The following is an 11,123-nucleotide window of genomic DNA, read 5'->3' on the forward strand; positions in this document are numbered from 1 at the left end:
TATGCTCGCTTGTACGGTTTAACCGCTTTCTCTACTTCTTATATTATCTATTGATTTTCTGTGTTCTCCTCTACATCTTCTCATGTAAAGCTGCTTTGCAACAATTAACACTTGTGAAAAGCGCTATATAAATAAAATTGAATTGAATTGAATTGAATTGAATACACGTCTGGATCCGAACTTTACTTCTGGTTTCGTCTTTTTAATGGTCTGACTAGTTGCTAAACTTATCTCTTGAACAAATACCTTGTCGAAAATAACAAATGTTTTGGTTTCCTAGGTAATCTATTTGTTGTTGTTTTTTTTGCTTGTTATATAAATAAACTGCATTTTAAGGACTTTGTTGTTATTTATTCTTAGCGGAGTTACCATAAGTTACGTGTGGACCATGACAGCCGCTTGTTTATGTTGTTACTGCGTCTATAATCGATGTGAATGTTCATCATAAAAGCATGCTAGAACAAAAACAGTTGTCTTCTATTAATGATTTCACACCGCGAAAAAGCAAAGTTATTTTTCGACCACTGTGTCGAACTTTCTCTTTATTGGTGGACAAATAAATGGGTCGACCAATAAGATCTGGACATCAGGTGATTGGGAACAACCGCTCTAGACCAGAGGTTTAACTTCTGAGAGGAGCACAGATTAAAGACACAAATTCATAAAGTCATAATTAAAAGTCATGGTGTGTGGTGGGCGTTCTGGCGCAATATGGCTGCTGTCGCATCATCCAGGTGGATGCTGCACATTGGTGGTGGTTGATTGTCATATGTAAAGCGCTTTGAGGTCTGCAGAAAAGCGCTATATAAATGTAACGAATTAAATAATTAATAAATGCATTATGATGAAACTATAAACCGGCTACACAAAAATGTATATATACTAATCAGAAACATTTGAATATTTTTGTAATATTTTGATAGCAGATAAGTCTGAATTACCACCTGTTAAATAGCTTCAACCTAAAAAATGCTGGCCAACCATTGGGTCAAAAACAAACACATTTAACTCACTGGATTAAACAGTCATTTAAAGGCGGGGTGCATGATTTTTGAAAAACACTTTGAAAATGGGAGTCGGGGTGACTACCAAAACACACTTGTAGCCAATCAGCAGTAAGGGGCATGTCTACAGTACTAACTGACATCGTTGCCTGGGTTGTGTATGTGTGGGGCGGGTCTATCAACAGAAGGTCCAGATTCTATTGGGGTAGGGGGGGGCGTGTTTGTTTAGGTGATTATAAATATCAACATTGGCTTGCTGAGATCATGCACCCTGTCTTTAACCTATGCTAAGTTGTTTCAACCCCAAATGCTGGATTGTTTTAGTCATTGTTTTTATTTTTTTCACTGTCATACATTAAATCTGAGTGCTTTTTCTGTTTTAGATCAAGAAATATGAACATATTTTTTTGCATTTGTTAAATGTCAGAATCGAACGAGGGAGAATTGTTCTTATCATTTGCATCATTTTGAGTCAGAAGTTTCATCCGGTTTCAACTTTATGTAACCTAACAGTTGGGTTTGTCCCCTTTTTGACGCAATGCTGGGTTAAAAATAACCAATACAACACATCTCTTTTGATAGAGATTTACTAAAGATTTTTTTATTACACAGTGAATGGGTAAACCCGCTGATGTTTGATAAAAGCGCACACTGTGTGTCTACAAAATGTTATGACTGTCACTTTTTAAATTTAGTTGTCCTCCTAAAACGTCCTGCTGTGTATGTGCCCAATATTACTCACAAAATCTTATTAAACTCAAGCTGTGTTTGTGTATACTTGACAGGTTCATCCTGGAGTAAATCGTGTCGAGTTTTTGTACCGGGGAAAGGAATTCATTTTGTAGGGGTGCTCTGGAAATATAATGTGACCTTCATATCTCAAGACATCTCAGATCGGATTCATCAGACGTCCCTCGAGTGAGTACTGGATTTAGTGACATCTGGGAATCTTTTTAAATACTTCAAAAGGTTTGATTGGATCTAGGGCTGCAACTAGTGTTGGGTTACTTAATCAAAAAAGTAATTAATTAATTGATAGTTTCATCTATAACACATACAAATTACTCTCTCCAAAAAGTATTTAATTACTTATTACTAATTACTTTCTAGATCCTATTTAGTAAATGATACAAAGAAGAAAGGCTTGAAACGGCTTGAATAAATCATATAAAAGTACATCAATTATTCTGGTCACACTTTTTAAGGTCAAATTCTCACTATTAACTAATTTCCCGCCAGCCTTTTTTGGAAAATTTGCCTGCCAGCATTTTTTGTAATTTCACAAGTTTCACAAAAATGCCTTTCAGGAAAATTATCTTCTTAAAATATATAAACAAACAAATATATCAAATGAAAGAACAGACCCTCTGATTTAAAAAAAAAGATAAATAAACAAACAAAACAGGGGAAAAAATGTTTTCTTTTTTTTCTTTTTATAAACTCTTAAAATTGATATTTTTCTTCAAAATATTTTTTTTTTGCAAAAAGCTGAAATAACTGCGTTTTTGTGAAGGAATCTTTTTTAGAGATCAGATTCAGAATGATTATCAAAACAAACACAGAGTTTAAAATAATAAATAAATATTTTTTTGCTTCAGTTTTTTTTATAAATTGGGTAAGCACAGTGATCGCGGTATTACACATAACCATAAAAACTCATCAGGACCACGTTTTTATGCAAATGTTTTCTCTTAATTGACGAGATGACTTGTCAATGGTGAAGAAAGAGTTAACTAATTAACTACTTTTTTTCAATATACTCCTAATACCTGCTTATTAATACTTATTAATACTAAAAAGTAATTTAATTACAGTAATTACTTAGTAACTAGTTAGACCCAACACTGGCTTTTTTTTCACTGGCTAAAGTTAAACATCTGAGTCTGTAAAAGAAACTCTTTGTTTATTCCTTTCACAGTGAAATAAGTGCAGATGATGGTGTTTGGCTGGTGCGCACGCTGTGGATGACTGAGGTGTACGAGGAAGATTTCAATCGAAATTTCATCTGCATGGTGTCGAGCGCTCGAGGAAATCCCACAGGACAGTTCATACTCCTGCCTGCAGGTGAGTTATAACAAGACATCATATTCATAGTCGCACAAGCACTGCAAAAATGACTTTCCTTCTTAGTATTTTTGCCTTTTTTCCGTACAAATATCAAAAACTTATTAAATCAAGCTACAAAATGACCTAAGAAAACAAGTGTAGTTTTTAAACAAAAAAAAACATAAAATTTGAGTCAATGGGGTAAGAAAATAATTCATTAAGTGTTTAAGAAAAAAGTAAACACATTTCACTTCCCATTCACAGATTTATTTGCTTGTTTTACTTAAATTAAATATTTTTTATCTAAAAACTAGACTTATTTCGGTAACACTTTATTATAATGTTCATTAATTAACATTAGTTAACTACATTAGTTAACATGAACTAATGATGAACTGCACTTGTGCAGCATTTATTAATCTATATTAATGTTAATTTCAACAATTACTAATACTTTATTAAAATTTGGTTAACGTTAGTTAATGCACCGTGAACTAACATGAACAAACAATGAACAGCTTTATTTTTATTAACTAACATTAACAAAGATGAATAAATACTGTAACAAATGTATTGCTCGTGGTTTGTTCATGTTAGTTAATACATTAACTAATGTTAAATCATGAACATTATAATAAAGTGTTACCCTTATTTCCTTAAAGTCATCATAAAACGGAAGTAGCGTTTGTCTTATTTTTTCTAAGTGAAACTGCTTCTGAAATGAAATAAAGTAGAACTGGACTTGAATTCTTTCATCGAGAACTGATTGGATCGTTTGAAGGTCATGTTGCTATTTGCTAATCGCAGCGATCTTTTCCTGGACCCCACCCACCTGCCGTACCATATGAGAGATCGTTTTTGAGGAGGGATGGAGATTTGCATTTTTAATTAAAGATTATGACGGCACATGAATTATAAAAAAAATCCAAATATTCCCAAACAAATTGTTTTTTTTTATTCCAACTATAAGAATTTTTAGATATTTGTACTGAAAACAAGACACAAATACTAAGTAATAAAGTCATTTTTTGCAGTGAGCTTGCAAGAGCCAAATGCAAGTTTAAGACAAAGAAATGCAGAAAGAGTTTTTTAGGCAAAAATAATAATAAATAAATACTGTAACATCTGGTTTTAGTTATTTTTGTTTGTTTATTAATAAGGTCATTTGTTCTTGTTTTTTTTTTCTTTGAACACAAACAGATCCAAACTTCCTCCTGCCTCTTGCGCTCGTCCTGAGCTCGTTGGCGTTACTCTTTATGTTGGGTGCACTTCTGTGCACTTTATTTAAGGTGGAGCTGACCTTGTGGTTCAGGAACATGTTTCCATTCTTCTACAAAACCACAGGTAGTCAAACAGGAAACCTTTTTTTTTCACATTAACTTTGTTTCTTAGAATTGACCTGCATCATTTCAACTATAATTCACACCTTTCACTGCATTTACAGCATTATTGTTAGTAAGTGTCACATGCTTTTATGCCACAAACAACTTTAGTCAGATAGATTTCACTGCAGTTGACATGTTGTTGCTGTGTGGTTTTATGTTTAGTGTTGTGTGTTGTCAGGAAATGCTGTATCTTGTGTCAGTTGAATGTGACCGCAGACATTTTTTCTGTTAGAAGTCACACCGCTTTGGATTTTCCATTTCTCTTTCGCTCTCACAGCATTTTAATTTTTTCTATATGCTGTATATCAAATTAGAAAACTGCAACTTTGTTGTATAAAATAAAATGTACATATTGATAAATGATAATGCTTATCATAAATAAGGCTGTTTCAATATTGTCAGCGGAGTTTGAAAATGTGGTTTGGTTATTTTTTCTAGATGGAGATGGTAAGCGATATGACGCATACATTGCCTATCCAAGAGTTCTGGAGGGTTCCAGTGAAATGGCGGAGATGTTTGCTATGAGGACTTTACCTCAGGTCTTAGAGGGACTGTATGGTTATAAGCTTTTCATCCTTGGCCGGGACAGTCTGCCAGGAGAAGCTGAATTCTCCACAAAGCACATCACACTTTGGGCTGATATTGATTTGATGCCACCACACAGTCTTTGGACCACATAGCTTGAAGAAATTATATGAAGAGCTCGGATGCAAAAGCCGCTAAACGTGCGAACATCAGGGTGTACTTGATTAAAGAAAGGGTTTACCAAATATCTTCGCATATTGACCTAATTTTGAGCATTTTTCCTTTTTACTGTCCTTTCTGAATCGAGTGACTGAAGACATTTTTAGGAGTGGAGGTTTTACCGTGTATTTAAAATACGAAAATGCGAACGTGACATTAGTGAAATAAGGCATTTCAGTTTCTAACCAATAAAATTTCCCTTGCAATTAAAGTGAAATTACTGAAACTAAACATAAAAGCCTAATAAAAAAACGTCACAAGCACCTAGAGGGTTTTGCATCTGAGCTCTTCATATCTTGTTTTTTTTTTATTTAGTCTTTTAATGACATTTGATACATCTTGATTTTTGTGCATTATAGTCAGGGGATGGGGGGGTTATCCCCAATTATTTTAAATGGATCTCCCCTTGATTAATGGTCATCAAACTGCCATATAAAACCAAATAATTTGGTAACACTTTACAATATGGTTCATTAGTTAACATAAGTTAATGTATTAACTAACATGAACCAAACCAGGAACAATATATTTGTTACGGCATTTATTGGTTTTTGTTAAAGGATTAGTCCATTTTCTTGAAAAAAAATCCAGATAATTTACTCAGCACCATGTCATCCAAAATGTTTGTGTCTTTCTTTTTTTAGTCGAGAATTATTTTTTTTTTTTTTTTTTTGAGGAAAACATTAAAGGATTTTTCTCATTTTAATGGACTTTAATGGACCCCAACACTTAACAGTTTTAATGCAGTTTAAAATTGTAGTTTCAAAGGACTAATGCCTCGTTTGACATCATTTAAAGGGTCTTATTTAGCGAAATGAGATTCATTTTTGGCAAGAAAAAAAATAAAAATGCACTTTTAATTAAATCACAACACATTTAGAGTCCTTTGAAACTGCAATTTTAAACGGCATTAAAACTGTTAAGTGTTGGGGTCCATTAAAGTCCATTAAAATGAGAAAAATCCCAGAAAACATAATAAAAAAAAACATAATTTCTTCTCGACTGAACGGGGAGAGACATCGACGTTTTGGATGACATGGTGGTGAGTAGAGTATCTGGATTTTTTTTTTTTAAGAAAATTGACTAATCCTAACCCATTTGCACCTGATGCTGCAGGCCGAAACATTACATATACTGCCGGTTACTTTTATTTCATGTTTCTAAGTGCTTTCAGAGGCTTAGGTATTAAGTTTTTGGTAGACGTTGACAATTATTAGTATTTTTTTCTGAAAAACCCTCAGGAGATAAGGATATTTATCCTAGAATAACATAGGTTTTAGGCATTTTATGAATGTTAGTTAATAGAAATAAAGCTTTTAATTGTTCATGTTAGTTCACAATGCATTAACTAATGTTAACCAGATTTAATAAAGCATTAGTAATTGTTGAAATTAACATTAACAAAGATTAATAAATGCTATATAAGTGCAGTTCATTATATTAGTTTATGTTAACTGATGTAGTTAACTAATGTTAACTAATGAACCTTATTGTAAAGTGTTACCCATAATTTAAAGGGGACATATCATAAAAATCTAATGTTTTTCATGTTTAATTGCTATAATTTGGTCTCCAGTGCTTCCATCAACCTAGAAAATGTGAAAAAGATCAACCCAGTAATTTAGTTTTGGTAAACCATTCTCTGCAAGCATGTGAAAAATAGTTGAAATTTGTCTTCTCTTGTGATGTCAGAAGGGGATCTATTAATATTAATACTGCCCCTTAATCTGCACTATCCAACCACGGCACTGGCATTTAGTAAAGAGAAAGAGAGAAAATTATTGACGGCACAATTGAGTTTCAATTTCAACAAACCACCATTATAGTGATCAGTGTTTGCATTATCAGCTCATTTGCATTTAAAAGGACACAACCAAAAATGTCACATTTTTTGCTCACACCTACAAAGTGTCAATTTTATCTTGCTATAATAAATTATCTGTATGATAGTTTGAGCTAAAACTTCACATATGTACTCAAGGAAGTTGACGATTATTTTACATTTTTAAAAAAGTCTTGTGAAATGTCTCCTTTAATATAATTAAAAGCACTGCCGCGCAATAGTGCAAACAACAGTAAAATCAGAAATGGAGTATTACTGTCAGCTTCCGCTCCTGTGACATTGGGACACCGTGTCTAAGTTATGTCGTGGTCCTTTTTTAATCCATGCCTGGATTTTCCAAATGTCGCCAAGCACCAATAGACTTTTTTTAAATAATCAAATAATAAATGAAAAGGATTTCAAGCAGCATATCATAGTATTTTACAAGACCGTCACAAAACAAATCCAATAAATATTACCATAGACTCAGCAGAAACTACAGACATTACAATCGAGGGGAACTCCCAGATTACACAGGAAAGTAAAATAAAATACTATTTTCTTACTAGTTTTTTAGGCATATATACTGTAGCGAGCAAGACTGATTACATTTCTATACATGCAGTATTTTATTTTAACAGTTACAAGAAGTGACTTAATACCCTGATTATATAATATAATCAATATAAGCCTGTGATCATTTATTTTAATTAATAAAAATATTTGAAAAACATTCCCTATCTGTTTTTTTTCATAAATCGCAATCGGTTTCAAAAGATGAGTGCAAGAACTTAAAATAGCAAATTAACCACTAAACTGTTTGTCAGATATTTGGATTAATTCATTAAAAAGGAAGTTAATTTACAGAAATTCAACTTTTAAATCCAAAGCATAATTTCTGTGTCTATGTTGCTTTAAAATACTGCCTATAGACAGACGGATTGGAATAAGAGCTTGTACTTGTGTCCATTATTCACTACATTATTATTTTAAGCATGTTTTCCTCGTTCTCCTCAGCTGTGGTGGATGTTGTCGAAGACGCTATGAAGGGCTGTCGCAGACTCCTGCTGCTCTATACGGCGTCTTCTCTCTGCAGTCCGGAAGCGCAGGAATGGGCCGAACAGCAGACGGGTTTGTACCAAGCCACTGTGGAGGAGTCGATTAAAATAGTGCTGCTGGAAATGGAGGAAATCCGTGATCCGCAGCGACTGCCTCCGAGCGTTCGTCTCATCAGGGAAAAACAGGGAGCTTTGCAGGCCTGGAAAAAGAGGAAGAGGTGGACGTGTTACGGTATGAAGTCGGAAGACCGTGTGACCTCACTGGACCCGTCTGCGCGCTTCTGGAGGGAGGTGCGCTATTACATGCCCGTCAGAGGCAAAGCTAAAACGGGAAACGTTTGGTTTAGTTTATAGTTAAAAAAGGTTAAATTGTACTGCGTGTAGTGATGCAAGCAGGAATCTGACGGGTTACAGAAGATTTTGTCTGAAATGGAAAGGACAACAGTGACCGGACACTTTCAGCCGTCTGTTTTCCTTGGGGACTACTTTTTCAAAGCAAAGTGGAAAGCTTTAAACCCGATGAGTTTGGCTTGGAGAGGAACCAAAGTTGTGACATTTGGATCCAAAGAGACCTTGAAGACCTGAAAAAGACAAATGGCATTCAATAACAGGATATCTTGTTTATGCAACAGTGTCAGAAATGAATGTTTACTTAAAGCAAAATTTTCTCACTGAATTTGATTTTACAGGCATTTCTTAACCTATATGAGGGCATACAGTATAAACATACATGTATTATGTGATGTGTATGATTTGCTCCTGTAAAGCTCAGTGTTATAGGATTGCGTTAGCATTGCAAATGTCATGGGAACACACATACTGTAAGTCGCTTTGGAAGTGTCTGCCAAATGTATAATTTGGCTTAATGTACAATAAGAAGAATGTACCCAAAATGAAATTAAGCATTCTCAATTTCAGACTCTACTAACCACATGTTCTTTGCTTTACTTTACTTTTTTATTTGACTTACCATAACAGTTTTATTTCATTGGACATCAAATTTCTATGAACTACGTGTGGATCTTATTTCACTGTACAGTACTGTGTGGGTGTGTGCATGCATGTGTGCATGTGCGTGCGTGCGTGCGCATGCGTCCGTTTGTGTGCGCGAATGCGTCCGTTTGCGTGCGCGAATGCGTCCGTTTGCGTGCGCGAATGCGTCCGTTTGCGTGCTTTTTTTGTGCGCATGCGTGCTTTTTCTAACTATGTGCATGCGTGCGCATGCGTCCGTTTGCGTGAGCATGCGTGCTTTTTTCGTGCGCATGCGTCCGTTTTCTAACTATGTGCATGTGTGCGTTTGCGTGCGTCCGTTTGCGTGTGCATGCGTCCGTTTGCGTGAGCATGCGTGCTTTTTTCGTGCGCATGCGTGCATTTGTATGCGTGTACATGCATGCATGGATTAAAATACTCATAGCCCAGTAAAGATGAAGAAGCAACTGTATGTAATGCAGTTATACTGTAGGTGTATTTTCTGAGTAACACTGTCGTTTATTTATTGATGGGTGTTAAAAGTATCTTTTGTTTCCGAACTGTCTGTGTTTTTGCAGTTCTATTCAGTGCCACTCCAGATATAGAAATGACACTCATCACCTTTACATTCAACATGAAAACCCATCAACCACAAAGAGTGACCCAGATCATTTCCTGACAGTTCAACAGCGTATCTTGTATTTTTCTGTAGAAGTTTCTGTGGTCTTCTGTGACACACAGTCAGCAGTATGTGCACTTTATATACGCTCAATGTAAATACTGTACTGTATATAAAATAGAGCAAAATGAAGGTTCTTGACTAACAAAGAATCTTTCATCAAGAACCTTTATTACGTTTTTTTTTTTTTTTTTGTATAGACCTTTTGCGTGTTTGCAAACAGAGATGACGTATTTTGTGGGCGGAGCCCAACTGATGGCAGAAAGTGACAGCTCTGCAGTGGCGTTAAACTCTGATTTTTATGATTCCGGTGTTCTGTTGAAGTCTATTTCCCCTATCTTTCCCTTTAGTGTGATGTTTTTTATAGCGTTTTCATCATGTTACATTTATTTCTTTAAAGTTTAAATGGCTTGGCTGAGATGTGTGCATGTAATGCAAATGTATTGTTCTCGCAAAAGGTCTATAGTGTTGGGCTTTGAAGTTTGTAGGCCGCTGTAAATTTTCTTGTTTATAACTTCAGGGAATATTTCTCAGGTTGGGTAAATCTTTAAAAATCTAAATTTTAGAGACAAACCTAAAAAAAACTCTTGAATGCTTGCGCACAGATTAAAGCTACAGGTTATGTGATGTTTTGATCTTTTGCCCCAAATAGATGTTGTTTTAAGATCTGATAGCTCAAACATGTGCTTCAGTCTAGGACTAGTTAAGCCTTGTCTATGAAAGCAGGTAATGTAGGAGTATGTGGGGTAAGTTGTAACAATACTATCCTGTTAGACTCTTTAATGTCATTTTGATTGAATGTAAAAAGTAAATCAATCTTGAAAAAGCACAATGTCAAAGAATAAAAGATTCTGAAAAACATTTTTGTCATGAAAATTGTAGTTCAGTATATGAGCATTTAAACAAGGCTGAACTGCAATGCAAACATTTTATATATATATATATATATATATATATATATATATATATATATATATATATATATATATATACCTCAGGTTTTGTAAAATGTTTACTTATTTACCCAATAATTATTGCAAAATATTCACACACGCTTTGGGGAAGTTTCCTGGATTACTCCATGGCTAGGACTTGGTTATATTAGGTCATTTAAGTAGTTTTTACAAACATGCCCAAGATATTTTAGTGCATGATATTTTTTTAAATTAAAGCATAGTTTATTCAAGAAAGAAAATCATTTTTTTTCTCATCATCATGTTGATCCCAACCTGGATGAATTTATTTTTTCTGATTATAACAAAAGAAAATATTTTGATAAATGACGGTAAGCACACGGGTAGGAAAAACAAATATGATTGAATTCAATGTGAACTGTGTGCTTACCGTCATTTATCAAAATATCTTATTCATCATTTATCACAATATTGCCATCATTTGTTTTTCCTACTATGGAAG

At 34.3% G+C, this 11,123-nt stretch overlaps 1 protein-coding gene across 2 annotated transcripts in view; it reads left to right on the plus strand.

Annotated features, from left to right (window-relative positions):
• Positions 1 to 10,568, plus strand: part of LOC129451532 (interleukin-1 receptor type 1) — a 29,460-nt gene extending 18,892 nt beyond the window's left edge. For both annotated transcript variants that reach the window (XM_073854744.1, XM_073854743.1), the window contains exons 7-11: positions 1,790 to 1,922; positions 2,923 to 3,068; positions 4,251 to 4,394; positions 4,874 to 5,036; positions 8,017 to 10,568. In XM_073854744.1, the coding sequence (XP_073710845.1) occupies positions 1,790 to 1,922; positions 2,923 to 3,068; positions 4,251 to 4,394; positions 4,874 to 5,036; positions 8,017 to 8,413 (983 nt within the window). In that variant the 3' untranslated portion in view covers positions 8,414 to 10,568. The remainder of the gene's footprint in view (positions 1 to 1,789; positions 1,923 to 2,922; positions 3,069 to 4,250; positions 4,395 to 4,873; positions 5,037 to 8,016) is intronic.
• The last annotated feature ends 555 nt before the right edge of the window (positions 10,569 to 11,123 follow it).

The sequence above is a fragment of the Misgurnus anguillicaudatus genome, chromosome 17 (assembly GCF_027580225.2).
Source record: "Misgurnus anguillicaudatus chromosome 17, ASM2758022v2, whole genome shotgun sequence".
NCBI lineage: Eukaryota > Metazoa > Chordata > Actinopteri > Cypriniformes > Cobitidae > Misgurnus > Misgurnus anguillicaudatus.